This window comes from Podarcis melisellensis (assembly GCF_964234715.1).
Source record: "Podarcis melisellensis genome assembly, chromosome: 15".
In the NCBI taxonomy this organism is placed as follows: domain Eukaryota; kingdom Metazoa; phylum Chordata; class Lepidosauria; order Squamata; family Lacertidae; genus Podarcis; species Podarcis melisellensis.
This window is the reverse complement of record NC_138532.1, coordinates 13,281,688-13,305,439: the sequence shown is the minus strand read 5'-3', so window position 1 is coordinate 13,305,439 and position 23,752 is coordinate 13,281,688. Positions and strand designations below refer to the sequence as shown.

The 23,752-nt window shown below is 46.0% G+C and overlaps 1 protein-coding gene across 2 annotated transcripts; it reads left to right on the top strand.

Annotated features, from left to right (window-relative positions):
- Window positions 1-4,178: 4,178 nt before the first annotated feature.
- On the top strand, window positions 4,179-9,492 carry PATE3 (prostate and testis expressed 3; the record flags this gene model as incomplete). 2 transcript variants are annotated; one of them, XM_081889636.1, is made up of 4 exons in its annotated part: window positions 4,179-4,247; window positions 5,437-5,501; window positions 8,535-8,651; window positions 9,353-9,492. In XM_081889636.1, the coding sequence occupies exons 2-4, from the start codon at window positions 5,438-5,440 to the stop codon at window positions 9,490-9,492; spliced, it is 321 nt and encodes a 106-aa protein (XP_081745762.1). In that variant the 5' UTR covers window positions 4,179-4,247; window position 5,437. The 2 variants fall into 2 exon arrangements, with proteins under 2 accessions (XP_081745762.1, XP_081745763.1); XM_081889637.1 differs by lacking the exon at window positions 4,179-4,247 and adding an exon at window positions 4,301-4,349.
- Between the last annotated feature and the right edge of the window lie 14,260 nt (window positions 9,493-23,752).

Below are 23,752 nucleotides of genomic sequence, written 5' to 3'. Positions count from 1 at the left end.
GGGCCTAAGGTCTTCCCTTTTAACTGATTCATAATATTGAATAATACTATGCATAATCTCACCGGCATTTGTGAGTGTGACAATTACTTATTTTTTATTATTATGTCACTTTTAAAATATAAGAGGCGACAAGTGTGTACCTTGTTACTAAATGATATGAACCGTTCATACAAGATAAAGTGTGGTGTTGCATGGCTTGCATCACTGAAATAGGGAAAGAAGGCAATATCTTCACCTGTAGCCCCTATCACCCCCCCCCCCAAATCTGCTCCAGAGGGTTGAGGAATCCTTTGGGCAGTGCCGGATCTACAAATTTTGCCACAGAAGGCAAAAACCTGCACTGCAGTGCTCCTCTCCTGCGCTGTGAACACCAAGCGGCTAGATTCTATTATTGATTGATTTGAATATTTATAACTCCTGCTTTCATAAAACACATCAAGGCGGTTTGCAAAACAGCAGGCTCTTTGTCCTCCTCTCCTCTCCGACCTCCCTCCCACATCCAAGCCATTGCTGTCAACTTTCAGATTTGAAAATAAGGGATCTGCAGCCTCACCTGTCCCGGGGACTGTCTACGGGATATCTAACAATCCGGGATAGCAGCGGGAAGCAGCGGGAAGCGGCGCTGGAATAAGGGGATTTCCCGCAAAAAATGGGAAGGTTGACAGCCATGATCCAAGCAGCAGCAAGAAGCTGGGCCATCACCATCTTGCTGCCATGCCCCCAACTCAGCGGTGTGGGCTCACTGGGGGTGGCGCATGCCACCAGGAGGCACACTCACCCACTGGAGCCCGCCGCTCCCACCCCTTGGTCAGGCAGGACCAGGAGGGGGCATGGAGCTGCAAGGCCTAGAATCAGAGGTGGACAACACCACCTTTCTGACACTTGCGTCTCTGGGTCAGGTTTGGCCCGGAAGTGGAACTAATGCGGCAGGGCATGAGGAAGCTGCCTCGGAGAGCCAGTGTGGTGTAGTGGTTAAGAGCGGTAGACTCGTAATCTGGTGAACCGGGTTCGCTTCCCCACTCCTCCACATGCAGCTGCTGGGTGACCTTGGGCTAGTCACACTTCTCTGAAGTCTCTCAGCCCCACTCACCTCACAGAGTGTTTGTTGTGGGGGAGGAAGGGAAAGGAGAATGTTAGCCGCTTTGAGACTCCTGAAGGGGAGTGATAAAGCGGGATATCAAATCCAAACTCTTCTCATGTGCCAGAGCCAGGCTCCAATGAGGGGCCTGTCATGGTCGTGCTGCCTCCCAAAAATGCGCCCTGGGGCCATGGCCCCCTCAGATTCCCCATGCTGCCCCACTGCCCCTCCTCTCCTCATGCTTGGCTAGTCATGCCTAGCCTGATTGTGCCATGGATAAAGGAAAGGGACTTCAGGGATCTGGGCTGCTTCCCAGAGAGCAGCAAGAACAGGGTGCCACTGGAGGATGACTGGGTGCTGAATCCTGTCTTTGGAATAGTGGGAGAGGTGATGAGGGAGGATGTTGGAGGGGGGGGGCAAATTGCAAGAAAATGGTCTCCCTTGAGTTAGCAGAGGGGCTAACCCAGGATACAGCATAGGAAGCTGCCTCTTAGTAAGTCAGCCCATTGTTCCATCTAGCGCTTTACTGCATACACTGACTGGCGGCAGCATGCCAAAGTTTCCGACGGGGGGGAAATTCCCAGCTCAACCTGGAGATGCTGGTTTTGAACCTGGGACCGTCTGCATGCAAAGCGAATGCTCTGCCATCAAGGAAGGACCTTACCTCAAAGAACGGTCCCTAACTCCAGAGGGTGAATTGTGGCCCACAGTGCAAGGCATGGTGTGGGTTATTAGACAAATTAGATCAAGGCTAATTTCCCCAGTTTGGGGGGAGGACCAGGCAACTGGTTGGAGAAGGCTATAACGCAGGTGTAGGGAATGTTTTCTAGCCTGAGGACTATATCCCTTCTGGGCAATCTTTCTTTTTATATATATATATATGCTTTTTATTGGTTTTTCCTTTAATACAAACGAAAAAAATACAGTGAAATTTAATAGTCATTCACCCACATTCTTTTCCCACACTCTGCCAAGCACTGATTTCTTTCCCTCCCTTCAACAGGCTTTCTTACTTCAGCTGCTTTCCCACAGTTTCTTACTGTAGCCAATCCTATCTACGTCGTAAGATTTACAGTGGTACCTTGGGTTAAGAACTTAATTAGTTCTGGAGGTCTGTTCTTAACCTGAAACTGTTCTTATCCTGATGCACCACTTTAGCTAATGGGGCCTCCTGCTGCCGCCGCTGCACGATTTCTCTTCTCATCCTAAAGCAAAGTTCTTAACCCGAGGTAATATTTCTGGGTTAGCGGAGTCTGTAACCTGAAGCGTATGTAACCTGAGGTACAACTGTATTTCATTCCTGCCAGAGTCTTCAAATTTCTGCAGTTATTACTTATATAATCTATCATTTACTCCAATCTCTTTGGAATTTTGTTTCCTCCTGATTTCGGATCCTACAGGTCAGTTTTGCTAGTTCCGCATAATCAACCATCTTCGTTCACCACTCCTCTATTGTTGGTAAATCTGGTACTTTCCATTTTTGGGCTAACAAAGTTCTAGCAGCAGTTGTAGCATACATAAATAACCTTTGGTCTGCTTTTTCTATTTCCTCTCCTATCAAGCCTAGCCAAAAAGCCTCCAGCTTTTTCGGGAAAGTTTATTTAAATATCTTTTTCAATTCGTTATAAATCAGTTCCCTTCTGGGCAATCTTTCAAGGCCCGCATGCCCCTTTCAAGCCCCTGTGGGGGCAGGCAGGGCCAGAGTCAAATGAGAAGAGAGCAACTCTTCTGAGCAGTAGACTAGTTTCTGTGCAAATTCACAGCCCCTCCCCCCCCAGTTCTCCATTCAGACAAGAAAGAGGCATAAAGATAAAAGTAACAATTTCTATTTTATATCAAGGTGCTGAACAGGACTATGACAATGGAAACACAAAATTGGTGGCTGTTTCTTAAAGATCCACAATCGTTTATTAATCGAGGAATATGTACCTGCAACATCTGCTGGTCAAATCCAGCTTCTATGTCCAATGCTGCATTGCTTGTTGCTTGTATAGCTGCTCAGGATCGTTACCACTTTGCCACTTGGTGCACTTCTTCAGGGATCATAGAATCTTAGAGTTAGAAGGAACCCTAAGGAGCATCTAGTCCAATCCCGTGCAATGCAGGAATATGCAGCTGTCTCATACGGGGTTCAGACCTGTAGCTTGGCGTCATCCTCACCATGCTCTTAACCAAACGAGCTACCCAGGCTTCCCTGGTGAGTGTCCGACAGTAGCCAGCCAACATGAAAGTGGGCCACTTTCCCTGGCATGGTTTCTCCGTTGCTGAAATTTCCTGACCTGATGAAAAGGTTCAACGTACTCATACCTCAGTTGTCAGAGAAAGAGCTAAAACAGACCAAGACCTTCCTGAATCCCCTTGACATACGCATAGTCTAGGGCTGCATACCTTTAAAGTGCCCCCCTCCAAGAAGCCTGCGAACTGTAGTTTACCCCTCTCAAAGTCACGATTTTCAGCACCATTAACAAAGAACAGTTTCCAGGACTCTTCGGGAGGGGCAGATTGTGCCTTTGTTCTGCTTTAAATGGATAGTGCATGGGTAGGCAAACTAAGGCCCGGGGGCCAGATCCGGCCCAATCACCTTCTAAATCTGGCCGGCGAATGGTCTGGGAATCAGCGTGTTTTTACATGAGTAGAATGTGTCCTTTTATTTAGAATGCATCTCTGGGTTATTTGTGGGCATAGGAATTTGTTCATATTTTTTTTCAAAATATAGTCCGGCCCACCACAAAGTCTGAGGGACAGTGGACTGGCCCCTGCTGGAAAAGTTTGCTGACACCTGGATAGTGCCTACACAGCCTGGAATGCTGGGTTTTAAAAATAGCCTTTTGTTGTAAATATTAGCCAATGTACTAATGGCCCAACCAGCCCACGGCATCATCATTTGATCCTTACTAGAAGTCCTCCACCCGACAGGGTCATGGTGCACTTTGTGGCCTCATGAAAATGCCACCAGCTTGGGCTGCCCATGCACTGACCTTTTCCCAGTGAACAACTCAATTTCATCAAAGACCAAATGCCCATTGTCTGTTGAACGTTTCAATGCACTTCCCAGCAGAAGCATCTAAGACCCCTGTCTGGATTTTGGTGAAACTTCAAAGAGAACATTGCCTACTATTTTCCAGCAAGGACTGGGAGGTGCTTAGCAAGTGGCTTTTACTGCCACCAGGTGAGATACGATTGCATCCTTATCCATTCTGCTCTTTGAGTTCTGGCTCCAAGTTTTAACAGAAGTGATGTTGCCTGATGTCTGATTACTTTGGATCTAAAGGTAAAGGGACCCCTGACCATTAGGTCGGGCCGTGACTGACTCTGGGGTTGCAGCGCTCATCTCGCTTTATTGGCCGAGGGAGCCGACGTACAGCTTCCGGGTCATGTGGCCAGCATGACTAAGCCACTTCTGGGGAACCAGAGCAGCGCATGGAAACGCCGTTTACCTTCCCGCCAGAGTGGTACCTATTTATCTACTTGCACTTTGTCGTGCTTTTGAACTGCTAGGTTGGCAGGAGCTGGGACTGAGCAACGGGAGCTCACCCCATCGCAGGGATTCAAACCCCCAACCCTCTGATCAGCAAGTCCTAGGCTCTGTATTTTAACCTACAGCGCCACCTACGTCCCAGTACTTTGGATATAAGCAGGGGTTAATGAGCAAGCAGGGTATGCAAGAGATCCTCTGTGATAGGATGAGCCTTGCTATCACAACCTGCCATGGAGTTCTGCTCTGGATCAGTATTGACTAGAATTCCATGGAATTCCAAAAGAGCAGATGATATCTCTGTGGTCACTTTGGGGCCCCAGCACTAGCCACATATGCAGATGGAAAATCCAGAGCTGTTATTTACTAGAGATGGGGGAGAAATTTCCATTTAAAGGCAAGCTCACCAAATCTGTCCCTTCTAAAGCTATGTGCAAACCAAAGAATGCAATCCTTCAAAATTTGCACAAGTTTCCGAATTTTGCAATGCCAAGTAATGTGTACAAAAATCAGAAACTGGGGTCAGTTGTGCATATAAATGCATATATTAGTGAAAATAACATGCTAAATGTATTTGTGAGGGGAAATCACTTTGCCAAAAAATGGGGGAAATTGCATTAAATGTGCATAATAGGAGAAATTTGCACTAAAATGTTGGTTCTTTTTCATTACCCCCCCACCCAAAAAAAATCCACAAACTGAAGAGGAAAAGTGTTATTAAATAGTATGTTCTCATTTAATTTTTTTTAAAGATTTCTAAACAATTGAAAGGGTAGAAAATAACTTTTCTATTAGCCTGTACAAGTCGTATCTAAGATACTGAATACCTTGCATGCTTTCTGGATCGGATTCATGGGTTTATTTTTCTATCTGATCCTTTTAGAATGAAAGCTGCGATGAATAAGATTGTGGCTCTTGGCTTCTTGATAATACTCTCTTTAGCAGCAGGTAAGTCCTAAAGGCAGGGATATCTCTTCTCCCCCAGTACAGCCCCTTGAGAGGATTTCAATGTCTCTTTCTATAAGCTGATACATGGCACCCAACTAGGTCATAGGGTGGACACATTGAAAGCAACAGAGAAGTTAGTCATGATGCCTAACTTCAGTGTATTATTTTCACTGGGCCTGCTCCAGGGGCAATTTGGTTGGACACTATCCACTATGTCTTCCAGGTCCCTTTCCAACTTTTGGTGGTAATGGCCTCTCTTTAAAGCACCCTCCTCGAATGTTTCATATAGTTTCATATGACTTATGCTGGCTTTTCATACTGGTTTAAGGCATGGAAATGTAAAATGTTCAAAAGAGTTTTAATGTTGTTGTTTTTTAGTATTATATCTGTGCAGGGGCATAGCAAGAGGGGTGGGTGCGGTCCGCCCTGGGTGTCCCCACTGAGGGCAGTGACAAAATGGTGGGCGGCACTCACCGTAGGGCCTGCAGCCTGCCTGAGCCACACGTTTTTCCTGGGAGTGACGTGGTGACTGACCTCCCGCAGGCTCCGCGCTACCCCAAACAGTCCACCCGTTGCCTCTCCCTCAGCTGTAGGGTGGCTGAGTGGGAGGAGGCAAGCAGACTCCTCCATAGCTGTCAAGTGTCCCTTATTTGGCGGGACAGTCCCTTTTCTAGCGCCATGTCCCGCGGCTGTCCCTTATTGATGAGGCTTCGTTTGGCTGCTGGCTGGGCTTTCTGCCTTTGGCTCGGAAGAGCACAGAAGTTGAACATACTTGAGCCCGGAAAATCCCTTATTTTGGCTGCTGATCCGTTATTTTCGAGGCTGCTGGTCCCTTATTTTCAAATCTGTAAGTTGACAGCTATGGACTCCTCAGAGGTGAACGGTCCTGCATGCGTGCCGCCCCAGGCGCCCAATCAGCTTGCTCCGCTGCTGTATATGTGTTGACATAGTTTGTAAGGTGCTCTGGGAAACATTTTTGGAGGGATCTATACCTGTGTGTGTGAAAGAGAATGTATTTGTGTATCTGCACATAAACCCACATGTGAACACATACATATACAACCCCTTAAATCAGCCTTTCTCAACCTGTGGGCCCCCAGATGTTGTTGAACTACAACTCCCATCACCCCTAGCTAGCAAGGCCAGAGCTCAGGGATCATGGGAGTTGTAGTCCAACAACATCTGGGGACCCACAGGTTGAGAACCGCTGCCTTAAATCATTGCTGCCTACTGTGATTAAGAATTCCTTGAGATACTTCCGAGCTAAACTTTAGCCTCTGTAACTTCCTGTGACCTTTACTTCAGCTAGGATCTGTTGTGGTGATATTATTCTCTTTTATTTGGCTTGAGCTGAAAAACAGCAAACACCGTCACTGATCTAACACTGTAACTACTGCACCACACTGCCTCTCTGCAAAACAAGGAGTTTTTGACAAGTGTCCCAGTGTTTTTCTATAGGGCAGAACCATTCCCTTAACTCACAGGTGTGCAATCCATGCCTTGCAGGTCACATGTGGCACTCAGCCTTTCTCAGTATTGGTATCAAACTTTATTTGGGTCACAGACCAGCATAAGATAAAACATACGGATAAGCTGAACACATAAGATTTAAAACACGTAAGGGATAAAAACACACACATCCTAGTAATTAAAAGGTGATTATATCATACATACTTAAAAAGATAGAAAGGACAAACTGTTAAAAGCAACTATTACGGAGGGAGCGTGAAGGAGCAAAGGTCTTGCATTTTGAGCCTAGTTTGTGGAACAAACCATCCTTCGACAAATATCCATCATGGCAGCGCAGAATCTAGCAACTGAATATGTAACATCTGGGTTTTCATCTTCAAGCAGCAGAGAGGTATAACGTTGCTCTGTGTGACCTGGGAATTTATGTAGTGTAGGTAAGATGAACCTAGCTTGTATATCTGTATAGTATTGGCAGTGAAAAAAGGCATGCTTCGTTGTTTCCAGTTGCCCAGAGTCACATGTGAGCCAGTGTGGTGTAGTGGTTAAGAGCGGTGGACTCGTAATCTGGTGAACCGGGTTCGCGTCTCTGCTCCTCCAAATGCAGCTGCTGGGTGACCTTGGGCCAGTCACACTTCTTTGAAGTCTCTCAGCCCCACTCACCTCACAGAGTGTTTGTTGTGGGAGAGGAAGGGAAAGGAGATTGTTAGCCGCTTTGAGACTCCTTAGGGTAGTGATAAAGCAGGATATCAAATCCAAACTCCTCTTCTTCTACTCTTCTACATGGGCATTTCCTTTCCTCGTATGGTGTCTTCTGAAAATGCCAGCCTTTCTCTGTGTGGCCCTCTAGTACATCTGGACAGGCTGGCTTGAGGCAAGCTAGTAAGGAAGAGGGGCGGGAGGTGGGAGGTGGGAGGAAGGCAGGGTGCAAGTGGAAGCTGATACCCACACAGGGGTGCAGACATTTTGGGGAGTGTGTGTGTGTGTGTGAGAGAGAGAGAGAGAGAGAGAGAGGGTGTCACATACCCTCCAACATTCCTCTGCTGAAAATAGGGACGTGCTATTCCATAATAATATTTTTCCTATTTATACCCCACTCATCTGACTGACTTCCAACATATTTAAGGACATAATAAAACATTAAACATTAAAAACTATACAGGGCTGTCTTCAGATGGCTCGGGGGTTTGGATAAATCCATACCCTCCAACATTTCACTGATGAAAATAGGGATGTTGTAAGGAAAAGCAGGACATTCCGGGATCAAATCAGAAACCAGGATGGCTTCTGTAAATCTGTGACTGTCCCTGGAAAATAGAGACACTTGGGGGGGTCTGGTGTTACCACCTCCTTGGGGTTTTGACCCATCTGCATATTCCCCTGAGGGAAAAGTTGCCTGCCCCCCAGCCTTAACTCACCACTGCTTGCTGTGGCAAGAGTTCTATGAGATCCTTCTGAACTCATCCGTAGCCATTGGCCTGTCTGACCATTTTCTCAAGATGGATTGTATTTGGTATGTTTATATTTTTGACCTCCCATTCTCCCCCTTTCTGTTTGCTCATGCAGTTGGAGGACTTAAATGCCATAAATGTACCAGAGTTAGAAAAGATAACACATGCTCAAAACAGAAAGTCTGTGATGTCTCTCCCAGTAGATTCTGCTTCATTCAAAGAATTTCCAAAGGTGATTCTGTGGGAAATAATTATTTGGGCAATTTACTCTTAGAGTTGTGTGAAGTACTAAAAGAAGCAGGCTTGCGAGAACTAGTAGTTTGAAATGTATCCATTCCAAAATTCAATTTAATGTGAATTAATTTACTGCAAGCACACTATACTAATTCTGGGCACTGTAGTCACCCCGAGAGAGTTACAACTCCTGCAAACCCTTAACAAACTACATTGTCCAGCATAGGAGCCTACTCCTATGGGCTGAGGTCCCCTTAGTCCCCCCCATAAAATATTTGAGGGAGTTGCCCCCCCAAGTTGATGGGCATTGCAAAGCAAATGGTGTGAGTGTGACACTTCTTGTGATCAATTATGTGGGACAGAGCTTACTTGCCCCCCATATGTTATTCAAGTTGGTACCCCTGTTGCCCAGAATTATTTATTTATTTATTTATTTTGCATAAACCCCTGGCCTAGCATTGGAAGACAGGACTAATAGAATTTTTAAATTATTTTTAATATTCCCCATCTGCTTCATGAACATGCATGCACAAGCAAAATCAAGCACAGACAAACCCCACCTGTCCTCATATTTCAACACAGTATGGAGGAAGCTTATAAAACACGAGTCATGCATAGAAATGATGAGCATGTACTGACACTTAGGGATTCTCTATGCAGATCCTCTGTAATCTCCTCTTTCCCACTTTTCATTTGCAGGGGGAAATATCAGGCGAGTGCACCGCGGTTGCACTTCAGTTTGTGTAACAGTCACCAACTTGAGCATCGACTACATAAAGTATACTTATTGCTGCCAAACAGATTACTGTAATAAAAATAATATCTGGCAGCTTTACTAAGCTTAGCCTGATGTTCTGGAGCTTCTCTGTTCCTCCATTTTCTGGCAACTTAATGTCTGCATCCTTCAGTCCTTTGTTGTTGTTTTTTAAATATTCAAACGGTAACTTTTATTAAAAACAATGTGGAAACAATTTTATGGAATTTGATAAAAAGGTTATTCCTGCTGTTTCGTTCCCTGATCAAACCTTTTAATAATGTTTTACAAGAGCTAATTATGCAATTATTATTTGCAGGTTTTGGTGTTAACTCCATAGTGCTTCCCTCCCCTCTAGTTCTCTAAGATTGCGTCCAAACCCTACCTTTCGGTTCACTTTGATTGACAGTGGATGACATGGCATGACTAGGAGCTGAAGTCCTTTGTTGAACAGACAGCAATAATATCTCTGACTGTGCTTTCGTCTGACCATACTTAAATGTTTGTATACAGAGAGAACACTTGCAAAATAAAGTATATGTTGTCCAAGAGGGGAAGAAAGCAAATGAGTGTGTTGAGTGGATTCTCATTTATTTCATAGAATTGTAGATTTGGAAGGGACCCTGAGGATCATCTAGTAGTCCAACCCCTTGCTATGCAGGAATATGCAGCCATCCCAAACAGGCATTGAACCTGCAACCTTGGTGTTATCAGCACCACACTCTAACCAGCTGAGCTATCCATTTTATTTTATGTGCTTGCTTACAGCATTTTTACCCTACCATTTAGGAAAAAGGCTCTCAGAAGGGATTACAAAAATAAACTCTAAAATAATCTGTGTTACAGGCTCCTTGGGCCCTTTCCCATCAAATCATACCCAAAGTGGATTATAGTGTTTTTAAAGTATACACAGCATTGAGTGTAAAGGCAAAATTGTGCTAAGTCAGAACAACCCCCGGATCCTCTCCTGCTGTCCAAGATCTCATGAGAGCCTCCAGAGTTCTTGTGGTAGCCTCCAGAGCCCAGGAAGAGAACAGGCCTTCTCTGCAGTGGCTCCCATCTGTGGAATGCTCTCCCCAGGGAACTTCTCTTGGCGCCTTCATTATACACCTTTAGGCACCAGGCAAAAACGTTCCTTTATAACCAGGCCTTTTGTTGATTTGATTGACATCCAACACCCTTTTAGAATGAGGTTCTTTCAGAGCGGGAGTGTTATTGGATTGTTGTTTCTATTTTGATTATGTATATTGTGGTTTTATAATTTGATTTTGTTCTGTGAACCGCCCTGAGATCTCTGGGTATGGGATACTGCCGGGGAGACGGGGGCTTCAGGAAGGCCCCCAGCTGGCTCCAGCCACCGGCCGGCAGCTGGGCGATCACCTTGGAACGGCATCCTTTGGAACAGCGATCCCTTGGAACAGCATCAATCAGCGGCATGAGCCTCAGAGACGTTTAGAAGCTGTGCATGCTCTATCAGCAGAGTGAAGAAATCTTATCACAACGGAAGTGGCAGACAGAGTCATGTGTAAGCATTTATTCAGCATAGTTCAGGAACAAAGGAAAAAACATGTCTGCTTCCCTTCGTGTCCAGCTAAACAGCAAAGCAAAAGCAATATACAAAACGGAAGTTCCCAGCAGACTGTGCTGGAAATGTAAACAGGCATGTGACACACAATAGTCATGCCTGTACCCCTTTAAGTTGGAATGGAACTATATCCTAACATATAAATCCAATAAAAATAAATAAATAAGCAAGCGTCTCCCACTTCTTCTCTATTTATTTATTTATTGGCAATCCATGTAAAGCTGTGATTGCATGAGTCAAACCAGTGTAAGTTGCGATCCCACTGCAGTAATGCAATTCAATTAAACATATCAGAAAAGAAAAAAAACCAAATGATATAGTGGGGCCTTCAAAAGAGACAACAACAAGAAGTAGCCCATCAGCTGCAACAATGGTAAAACCCCTTTCCCTTGAAACAATATGGGAGAGGGTTGCATCATTGCCCTTAAAAAAGAAGAAGAGAAGAGTTTGGATTTGATATCCCACTTTATCACTACCCAAAGGAGTCTCAAAGCGGCTAACATTCTCCTTTCCCTTCCTCCCCCACAACAAACACTTAAAAAAGGCACTGACATGACCATATCTCATTCTCCACCCAGCGCGGCATTGCTCTTTCAGTTTGCACTTAGAAGAAGAAGGAAGAAGAGTTTGGATTTGCTATCCTGCTTTATCACTACCCTAGGGAGTCTCAAAGCAGCTAACATTCTCCTTTCCCTTCCTCCCCTACAACAAAGACTCTTTGAGGGGAGTGGGGCTGAGAGACTTCGAAGAAGTGTGACTAGTCCAAGGTCACCCAGCAACTGCATGTGGAGGAACAGGGAAGCGAACCCGGTTCACCAGATTACAAGTCCACTGCTTTGAACCACTACACCACACCTAGGCCCTGCAATGAGACACACCACTACAGCTTTATGCGGGATTGTTGACCCAGTAAAGGGCTACCTTTGTACTAATTGCCCCACCAATAGTGCAACCCAGCAGAGAAGATGCCATTATTTAGTCAGCATTTCCAAATGTGTATATTAATTAATCAAATTTCTATACTGCCCTTTGTCTGAGGATCCCAAGGCACTTTACAATATAAAAACACAGATTTTAATGGCTTCGGTGGGCGAACTGAACCTGCAAGCCATGGTGTTCAGCTGCCTATGAACATTGATATTATCAATGCCTACCTGCCTATGTAGGCTCAGCATGATCTAAGGGGGAACATCAACTGCTGTGCTCCCATCGCTGTGTGCTGGGAGTGGGAGAAGAAGCTAGAGAACCTGTAGCCTGTGGGCACAGCTTATTCCGATCCTATTTTAAATCAGTTTGTGATGGGACATTGCTGTGCTCTTTCTTGGTTTGCAGCTTCAGAGCTCTCCTGGAAATCCCATTAAGAGAGCTGCTGAAAGGAAGGTAGGTAGGGAGGGAGGCAAAATCCTGAGTGTATCAAGCACACACTTTGAAGAGCACTGTGCTATCCCTTGCATGTTCCAGCTCCAAGATCATCCCCAGGCTAGTTAAGGATTGACCGTCCCAGGAGGTAATTAGTCAGCTGGATTTGCTAAACGTGACCCACAATCCTGTGTTTATTTTGTTTTACTCTCTGTCTTATTTTTCAATTGATGGAGATCATCATCTGGAGGGAGGGAGATTCAGGGCAGCCAGGTGGAAGCACTTATTCACAGGGTGTGTTTTTGCTTCTACGTGAAGCAGTGATAACCTCCATCTAGGCTAGTGGGCAAGGCTTTAAATGGATGCTAGTTGTGATGGCTATAAGATGCAGGCAGCATGTTCTTGAGGGCAATCACCTCTTGCTTGTGGGCTTCCTGGAGGCATCATTCTGGCCACTGTGCGAAGCAGGAGCCCGGACTAGACAGACCTTCGATATGATCCAACAAAGGCTTTCCTTCTGTTCTCATAATCCAACTAGGAAGACCTTACTCATCATTTAAAACAACGGCAAGCAATGTCAGCAACCCAACAGGTGAAGATGAACAAGTTTCTGGTTGGGGAGCTATGGCTGTTTCTCAGCTTTTCCACTGGTAAGTTGAAAACTGGAAAGTGTTTCTGGTCTTGGAGCAAGATCATAACATCTTGTAAATCCCGTGTTAGGCTTAACTAAAATTTTGTGTTTTCCGCTTCTGCTATATAAGCGTAAGATTGACTTTTCTTTTTTTAATAGGTGCTCTTTGCTCCCTGCCCGCCACTGACAACATTCACATGCATTCCACCAATGACATGCATATGTAATGGGATGGAAGAATCTGTCAGTTACAGGAACCATCCACACTCAAGCAGTACCATCCCACTTTAAATAGCCATGGCTTCCCCCCAAAGAATCTTGGGAACTGTCGTGTCTGAGAGTTGTTAGGAGGCTCAAATTCTTCTCAGAGCTACACTTCCCAGACAATCCCAATTGGAGTCTGTTGGGTTGGGAAGCACTGTACATTCTTTGAAGGGCCTTGGCATTCTTCCCCATTACCTATCTCAGGTTTGAACTTGGGTCTCATACTTCACTCTACCAAATGGCGCTTAAAAATAATAATCTCCCTGTTACAAACAGATTTCAAGAACAAAAAGTGTACGATAAGCCCTCTGTGTTGATTTCTTGTCCCTCCATTTTTCCCTTCTCTCTCCTATTTCTGTTCCTCTCACTCTTTTGCCTGAAGGAGTGTCTCCACCCCCATTGTTCAGCCCGGACACTGAGGTCCAGCTCCGAGGGCCTTCTGGCAGTTCCCTCACTGTGAGAAGCAAAGTTACAGAGGACTAGGCAGAGGGCCTTCTCAGTAGTGGCCCCCACCCTGTGGAACGCCCTCCCACCAGATGTCAAGGAAATAAACAACTACCTGACTTTTAGAAGACATCTGAAGACAATCCAGTTTAGGGAAGCTTTTAATATTCATGGATTATTGTATTTTAATATTTTGCTGGAAGCCGCCCAGAGTGGCTGGGGAAACCCAGCCAGATGGGTGGGGTATAAATAAACAGCAACAACAACAATTACTATTTGCAGCAAATGCCATGTGGTGCTACTCTTGTGACAAGCCGATCCCAACGCTGCCTTGTCCCGAGGGAGAAGAAATGTGCTGGGCTGGACAGGGAGCAGCGTGCTTCACAAGCAACGTTTACATTGGTAAGACTGCAAGGAAAAGCACGGCTGGGTTGACTTAGCAGGGAAAGGGGACAATGTTCAGCCTGAGGGATCCAGCCGCTAGTAGGGCCAGAGGCAAAAGTGGGCAGAACAACAAATGTGATTCATACATTTTGTGCCACACAAAAGCTGAAGGCATCTACATGCATCTCTGTCGGGGCAAAGAAGAAGCACTGTGACAAACAAAGGACATATTCTGGCCAGCCAAAAGTACTTATGGGGTGGTGGTGGAGCAGGACCGGCAAGGGGTGTTGTCTAGGGAGAGGGTGTGTGGCTTAGGGGAGCCCCTAGGTCTGAGGTTCCCCACCCCTGCCTTCCCATGAGGGTGCTTCCAAATGGGTCTCAGTGAAAATACCTTTGCTCTCAGCAAGCCTCCTTTGTGGTTCTGAAGGATTCACAAAAGCTGGTTATGTCCCAGAAGTTATCTCCACCTCTAGAGAAGTCGGAGCAAAACCAACATTTGACTGATTTGAATACCAAGGAGGGGGATTCCAGTCTGTAGCACCTTTCCGTGCAATCCTATACATGCATGAACAGAAGTAATTCTCACTGAGTTCAATAGGACCTACTCCCACGTAAGTGGGTGTAGGATTGCAGCCTTTGCCTCCTCTTTTGGCTGTATTGACATTATGAAACCTAAGTGGTTTAACAATCAATTTCCTCCCTCAAGAGTAGAGTTACATTTTTCTCCCCAGCATCAAAGCTCAAGTACACCCTATAACCACATTAATTTACTGGGTTGGTTTTTTTAAAAAAAGGCCTCGCAAAAGTTTGTTGCATTTCAATATGCCAGCAATTACTCCTAAAACAATGCATTTTTTGCACATTGCTGTCAACAATATATGCCTGTTTCAGACATGCTTCTTTGCAAGATAAACCTTTTTGTACATGTTCCCCACACCACCCCTGAGAATTGCAACACAACATTCAGAAAAGTGCAAATTTTGAAGGATAGCTAGGTTTCAGGTCACATATTGTTTCAGGAAGTGGAAACTGATACGATTTTCTCACCATCCCTACCCAAGGTACACTGAAAATTGGAGCTAGCAGATTTCTCTCTTCCTCATGATTCTTCTTGGATAAGGGCCAACCCTACCATTAGGCAGAGTGAAGTGCTCCCCTCAGGCCATAGATGCTAGAAAGCAAAGTAATAACCTTACACTCCCAGATGATGTTGGACTACAATGCCCATCATCCCTGACCACTGGTCTTGCTAGCTAGGAATGATGGGAGTTGTAGTCCAACAACATCTGGGGTCCCATGGTTGGGAAAGGCTCCTCTTCACAGATTGTCAGTGGCCACACAGTAGGTCTAATGGGAGCCTCAAATGTTTATGCACTGAGCTCTTCTATTCAAGAGGGAACCTCTTCAGAATAGGTCCCCTTTCAGATCCATGCTGAACTGTGGCCACCAGAGAGACCTGATGGACAGTCAGGTCAGAACAGAGAAGGCATGCTTAGAAAGTATCATATTGCTCTCCCCCCCCATGCACTTTAATTGAACCTATCTGTGTTGTGTGTGGGCATCTTCTGAACAGGGATTTGGTCACTCAGAAGTGTAACTGGATGCTCAGAGAGAGAGGATGGAAGTTTGGGAATCCTCTAAACTGAGAATCATTACATCTAAGTATGTTGTGTCCCTTCCCCTTCATTCTGTAAACTGATATATAGACCACAAAGGCTCTTGGGAAAGATATAGCCCAACTTTCTTGAAAACTCTGACTTCTCAGATATTTTCCCTCTTCCATTTTTGTTCAAATTCCTGCTCAATTTTAATCATCTGCGAGCTTGTGTCAGTGAAAATTCCAGCACAGAACTAGAGCTCATTCTGTTGAGATACCTGCTATGAGCATATGTGTAAAATACAAAGTTCTGCTAAATGAGATCTCAGGCTGTAAAGAAAGATCAGCCGCTAATAAAGAATGCCCCTTATATCACACAAGGTCCCTTATGTTCTCTCTCTTTTGGTTTCCAGGAAACAGCATGGTCATTTCTGACGTTGGTTGCGTCCAGAATTGTCAAAATTCCAAATCAGAGGATCTTTTCATGTGGAATGAGTTCATTTGCTGTCACAGCGAATATTGCAATAAATAGGCTAGCGTAGCTTAGAGCAGCCACAACCTCAGTGTCAAGACATCAGAAGCAACGTGCTCTTGTCACTCAGGTTTTCCCCTTCTCCCAACTTGTTGCTCTTCTGAGAAACTGGGGGACAGATTTCAGCATGGGTCTCTTCTTTCCCAATCTGCAGCTGCCACCAGCAGACATAATGCTAATTTCTTCCCTTCTCGCATGTGCTGTGCTAACAGAACCAGAGAGGTATTTGGAGTCAGGTGAAAGTCTATGAAGGAAGCTTTCCAGTTTTCCTCCCAACGATACTTTATCTGGATAATCTCCCCATATGGTTCCTTCTGTGTGTGAGCAAGAGTGGTTGGCTTGTTTAGAAATCAATTGCTCTTCCTTTATTTTGACTCCTTGCTCCCCACCATATCCCAGGAAGAGTGCTTCCAAGACAGATAACTACCGGTAGCTGCTACTATAAAACTGCCCTGTCCTTCTGGCCCCATCAACCTTTCAACTTATTCTAGGATGCTGAGATCAGACTTCATGGTCCAGCTCTTGAGATGGTTCCAGTGGCTATACAGTACAGTCGTACCTCAGAAGAAGAAGAAGAGTTTGGATTTGATATCCTACTTTATCACTACCCGAAGGAGTCTCAAAATGGCTAACATTCTCCTTTCCCTTCCCCTCGCCCTCACAACAAACACTCTGTGAGGTGAGTGGGGCTGAGAGACTTCAGAGAAGTGTGACTAGCCCAAGGTCACCCAGCAGCTGCATGTGGAGGAGCGGAGACGTGAACCTGGTTCACCAGATTACAAGTCTACCGCTCTTACCACCACACCACACTGGCTCTCAAGTCGAAGGGAATCCATTCTGGAAGTCCGTTCGACTTCCAAAATGTTCGGAAACCAAGGTGCAGATTCCAATTGGCTTCAGGAAGCTCCTGCAACCAATTGGAAGCCATGGAAGCCCTCTCAGACGTTTAGGTTCCAAAGAATGGAAGCCATGGAAGCCCTCTCAGACGTTTAGGTTCCAAAGAATGTTTGCAAACCAGAACACTCACTTCCTGGTTTGCGGCATTCGGGAGCCAAAACGTTAGACTCACAAGGCATTTGACTCGCAAGGCAGGAATGTATGTTGTTATCCCTATGTAGAAAAGTACTTGGGTGGGAGGGAGTTCAGCAGAAATGACAACTTGCAGGAAGGGTTTTGCCCTCCTGGATCCTCCTTGAATTGCATTTATTTGACTGAATTAATAGCTCCAAAGGCTGTTCTGTATTAAAGCACAGGAAACACGGAGCAGAAAGATACAACTTCATTTGAAACTTCTGTAACTTGCTTCTGTCTCTGGCAAGAAATGGCTTTGATTAAAACCAACCAAACTTCATCTGAAGCACCAAAAGTGTGCTGTGTGTGTTCTTTCATTAACTAACAAATACAGGAAACTAATATAGCAAACCTGAGCATACAATGTCATTTCATGCAATCCCATTGTCCAAGTGGCGAGAGACTCCAAGCATGCCAGCCCTTACCCAGTGTTTGGTTTCTTTGGAATGAAGGTCAATGTAGTCTGTGGTATCTTTAGGATATATGATTTTATATACACATAGATACAACCTGAGTAGAGGATGAAGGGACTCCCAGCCTCAACATCACAACAGATCTGGCTTCCCCATTAGGTTTCCATGGAAGCCCCAAGTCCAGCCCAGAGCAAGATACATCCCTGTGCCCAGCTTCCAGCATCTCAAAGCACAACTCTCACATAGCCCTTGTTGGCCTATTGTTCTCCATCCTAGGATGACATGGCGTCCAGCCAGGTGTGGCAGGAAAAGGCCCACCCATTTGTCTCTATGGCAACAGAGCTCACTCTTTTAAGATGCAAATGGTGGGCATTTAACTCGCCCACACTTCTACTTGTCCTGCTACTTTCTTCTGGGAAAGCCCACTGTTTGCTGCTGAATGTGAAAGGAATGTAAACCAGGGTGTGTGTTTTTCCCTGATTCTGTGATCAACAGTTGATTTTCTTAGGGAAAGTGATGAGACAAATAGAAAAGATGCTCAGTCCTGTGCCTAGAAAGTGTTGGATGAACCTCTCGTACCAGTGTTTTCTAGGAATGGGACAAACAGAATTGTTGGTGTCTAAGGTAGAGGTTTTCAATCTTTTTGAGTCCATGGCTCCCTTCCTCCTGCGGCTCCCCTGTGGGGCTCAGGAGCCCAGTTATGTCACCCCTTGTCTGCAGAGCTGGCAGCCCCTCACCCCTTTCTGGACACCCTCCCTTGTGGAGTGTTCCCTCAGGCTCCTCTCCTCTCCCCTCTCCTTGGGAGTCCTCTGGGCAGCTGCTTCCACCTCCTGTGGTCTCTTAGCTGCCACCCCCCTGCCCCAAAGAGAGATGCCTCCTTACAGTGCCCAACAGGGGCCCGGGAAGAGGATGCCCCCAGCCTTAGTGGCCCAATGGAGACTGGGCCAAGGTGAATGTGAAGCCAGCACCTTACTCACCTTGGGAGGCAGCAGTGGGCACTGCTGGGCCTGCTTGATGGAAAGGCTTCCCTTTGGTGCCAGGCACTCAGCTCCCAGGTAGGCATCGCACACAGCAAGCCCAAGAAACACAAGCATGGCGTCTGCCTGCCTGCCTGGTCTCCCACTTGTCTAGACATTCCCAACAGCAAGGGGTGGTAGACTGACTGGCTGGGCTCCCTCACCCACTTGCTTGCTTACCACGAGGGTACCTCAGGTCCTGGCAACAAGCACCCCCTGGCTAGCCCCAGAAGAACCATTCACCTGGGGAGCTTGTAGCTAGGGCTGCTGCAAGAAACAACCATGAAAGGCTTTGGGAGGCAGACATGAGAGAGCATCAGAGGAGGAAGGGAAGGAATGAGGGACTGAGGCCAGTGTTGCCCGCGGCATCCCTGACCATCATTCAAGGCACCCCAGGGTGCCACGGCACACTGGTTCAAAACCACTGGTCTAGGGTCATTCTCTTCCTTATAATTTTTTATTGGTTTTCCATTAATTATACATATATACAGTCTAGATTACATAAGTTTCATATAACATATCTGTTACAAGAATCATATATATAATAAACAGTTATTTTGGGCTCCGCTGAGCCTTGGACTTCCCTTCACTTCGTTGGTAAGTATCAGATAATTTCTAAAGTTACGTGTTTTATCTCCTTTACATATTTGCCAAACACTGTTAGAGTTGTTCTAACCCTGCCAGAGTCATCGAAGTTCTATACTTATCTCTTATATACGTCAGATATTTGTTCCAATTTTCATGAAACCTCTGGTCATCCTGGTCTCTTAGTCTTCCTGTTATTCTAGCTAGTTCAGCATAATTTATCATCTTGGTCTGCCAGTCATTTATAGTAGGTATTAATTCCATTTTCCAACTTTGGGCTAACATAGTTCTAGCGGCCGTTGTGGCATATAGAAACAAATTTTTATCCTCTTTTTTGATTTCCTTGCCAACTATTCCTAGCAGGAAAGCTTTAGGCTTTTTGGGGAAAGTATACTTATTTTTTTTTTAAGTTCCTTGTAAATCAGTTCCCAAAAGCCTTTTACTTTACTGCATGTCCACCACATATGATAGAACTCACCATCCCCCTCTCCACATTTCCAGCATTTCTTAATCTTCAGTTTATAAATCTTAGCCAATTTCACTGGTGTGAGATACCACCTATAAATCATCTTCCAGAGGTTCTCCCTTAGTGCCGTACATGCCGTGAATGTCATATTTACATTCGGTCTAGGGTCATTCTCTTGAGAAGGGAACTTGCCTGACTGGTTCAGCCATCTTATTCCTATAGCATTTAGCTTCCCACACACAGGCTCACAGGTCTTGAAGGGACCCAGGGCAACATCTGGATTGCTCCCCACAAACTCATAACAATATATGATTCCAACCTCCCCGCAAGGGCTTCAGGGCAGTTTTAATGGTCTCTTCATCTTCACAACAAGCCCAGCAAAACTGAATGCAATGGTGAGGGAGGAACAGTGACTAATTCTAGACTTTAGCTTCACTATGGAGGCTCACTCCAGATGTCACCAGGGAGATTCCTCATGGACCTGTGATAAGGAAAACAGGAAGATGCCTTATCCCAAGTCAGAACACTGATCCATATAGCTCCTTCTGCACTGAATGTTGGTGGCTCTTCAAAGTTTCAGATGGGGGACATTCCCAGTTCTACATGGAGGTGCTGGGAATTCTGCCTGGGATGTTCTACATGCAAAACAGATGCTCTATCACGAATATACAGTTCACTGAACTGCAGAAATTTTCACCCCTCTGCTCCTAAAACTATTTGGGGGGTTGGGAATACCATTTTGGAAGTAATGGTGCACAAGTTGCCTCCCTCTTGCTGGAGTTGGGTTCTTGTGCTCACAAGAGACACCATTCAACCACCTGCGTGGCCTTGGTGGGCGAACTCCAGACCACAATGTTCTTCTGCTCCTGGGCATTGATGTTATCATTTTCTGCATTCTTGTGTACTAGGCCTGAGCCATGATCTGTGGGGTGACATTATGCTAGGTGCCCATCACAGTGTGCTTGGAGTGGGAGGAGGAAGTTGAGAATAGCTAATTCTTATTCTAGCATATTTCAAATCAGTGGTACATTTCTATATCTCGGTTTGCTGCTTTAGAGCTTTTCCAGAGATTCAGTAAGAGGGTGCTGAAAAAGAAGGCATCGTGGACAGAGGAGAAATCTGCAGTTCATCAGCCTCACAGCTTGGAGGATGCATACTGCACTGCCAGCCTGAATAGCATCCTCAGCCCAGTTGAGGATTGATTGCCCCACTGGCTTTTTAAAGGAGGAGGTGTTTGCTAAGCTTCTTCCCTTATCACATTTCTGCTTGTTCCCCAGTTCACAGAGGCCACCATCTGAACCAACTGGTAGGATTTCCTCAACAACGAAGATGAAAAAGCTTCTGGCGTTTGGGATATGGATGTTTCTTTGCTTTTGTACTGGTAAGTCTCTAAAGGACAACCGGAAGAGCAAAAGTATTTTCAAATCTCAAGCTACGCTCTCGACATTTTGTAAACCAGCAATGACATTTTTCACATGCAAAAGCTGAGAAGGGTTTTGCATACCCCAGATTGCTGATACAAATGGTAAGCAGAGATTTGTTTGTTTTTCAACATGGTATTTGACTTCTGACCTCCATTGCGCGGACAGGCGGAGTCCCCAGATCCCGCGTGGTCCCCCTGTCATGTGGAATAACGACTCAAGACAATGTGCTATGGGATTAAATTGGCCACAACTTTATTAAATTTCAAATGTGGGTAGACCTTGGCTGAGGCATTGGGCGTTCTCCCTCCCCAGTCCCCAGCCGGGGACCTAGGGAGCATCAGGGTTATCCAGTGTGGGGGGGGGGATGTGCCGGCTCTGGAGAACATATGTTCAAGCAGAGATAGCCGCCCCCGTAACGCCGCCGCAGGGGAGAGCAATGACGACATTTCAGCGTACGGTCAAAGCCTCCCTTCAGAAAACCCCTTTAACGGGGAACCCTGGTATCGCCGCCGCAAAGAGGAAGATGGACAAAAGGATTCCGCCCAAGGCCTGATACCGCCAAAGTTGTGACGTTTTGCTACGGGAAAGGCGAAACCTGCCAATGCAGGGAAATTCCTTTCTGGCCCTTTAACAGCGACCTTAACGTAGCAGCGCCCGCATACCTGTGAAGAAAAGTTAACCTGCAAAACCTGTGAGGAAAAATTAACCTGCAGAATAAGACATTGACTGAGGGTGGGTAGGGTGGGAGAAGCTCTGGAGCCAAGTGAGAATTCCCAGGTAAGATCCTCCCTCCTTTGTGTGGGCAGGTAATCCCTCCCCTACCTGGCCTGGTCTCCTTGGCAACCCTTCCCCCAGGTGGGATTGGCCAACTGACTGAGGTAGGCGGAGACCTCCAGGTATCCCACCTGAGGGAAGGCAAAGCCAAGCCTATGCTGTTGGAGCCGCTCCAGATCTAGGGCCTGAACGCGTCCACGCAAAGGGCGCCCCCCGTTTTAAGCGGGGAGCGGTCATTAATGAGATACACAAAGATTCAAACACACTTCTGGTTTATGTCTGTGGACCAGTTTGTATGATCAGAAGGATCGTGTGCTTCCCTGTTCTCTGCTTAGTTGTTGAAATTGGGGCTGTAGGTATATGGTGGTGGTGGTGGGGAGGGTTTACGGCTGGGGGCTCACCGAGATTGACTTTGTTCTTCCTGCTTCCTTCCCTCTTATTCTCACCTTCTGGGTTAAATAACTCCTAACTTTCATTCCCTTCCTGCATCTTATTCAGTTGCCAGCTAATTGTTCCTCCTCTTTACTTTAAGGAAGTTGGGGGCAGTGGGAGGGGCACTGCACATAATGTTGGGGCCCTGGAATTTTTCATCTTCATCCATCACAGTTTTGAACCCAGCTCCCCTACTTCACTCTACCCAATAGCACTTGCTGGTATGGTGCTATGTGTGTTTTGCTTTCCTGTTACAAACAGATTTGAATGAAACCCTCCTGAATGATAAGCCCTCCACATTGATTCTTGTCTCTCCCTCCTTCCATCCTTCCCCAATTTCTGTTCCACTCACTCTTCTGCAGCAAATGCCTTTTGGTGTTACTATTGCGAAATAAAGCTTCCAGCGACTGCTTGTCCTCCAGAAGCAGAATTTTGTTGGGCCGGGATGGGAGCATCATGTTCCACACTGAACACTTATGTCAGTAAGTATGCAAGTGAGTTGGACTAACCCAGCAGGCTGAGGGATCCATTCCCTCAGGAGTAATGCTTGGGAGTGGAGCTGTGTGCCTGCTGTAAGACCAGAGGCAATAAGTAGGTAGGACATCAAATGAGAATCTGATCACTTAGCCACACAAAAGCCAAAGGTTTCTACACCTCCACAGCTCTCTCTGTCTGCACAAACAGGAAACATTCTCACATTCCAAGGACACATTCTGGCCATCTGGGAGAACTTGAGAAGGCTGTGGAGCAGTGGGGCGTGTGGTCTGAGGAGCAGGGATGCAGCCTGGGGCCCGAGAGAGGTCACTCCCCACCAATGCACTATAGCAGAGATGATTCCAGGTTGGCCTTGGTGAAAATGCCCTTACTCTGAGCAGCTCCGCCGATTCTGAAGGATGTATAGTAGCAGGTCATGCCTCAGACGTTATCTCCACCTTCAGAGGGTTTGTTTTCACTGGCTGTACAATGTTCTCCCTGATGAAATGCAAGGGCATCTACCCGTATTGGCATTCTGCTGGCTCTTGAAGATGCCGAGCTGTGTCTCTTCCCCAGGAGACTGTGCCAGTACTGATGGCCTTCAAGCAGCTTTCCCTTTCAATGTAACACTGCCCTAAAATGATTGTTTTTCATGTATGGATGAATGGTGCCTCTTCACTTATAGAGGAGGAAGGAAAGCTCATTTGAATTGGGCCCTACATCTGCTCCTTGCTCATGATGAAGCCACCCAACCTGTTTCTACCTGCTTGACCTCACACTAGGTACTATACCTGCTCAGAAGATCCAACTCACATGGTCAATGAATGCATGTGGAGGCAATGGGAATGTACCCTTTAGCCATGGCCCCCTAGTGGCCATGCAGTAGGTTCTTCT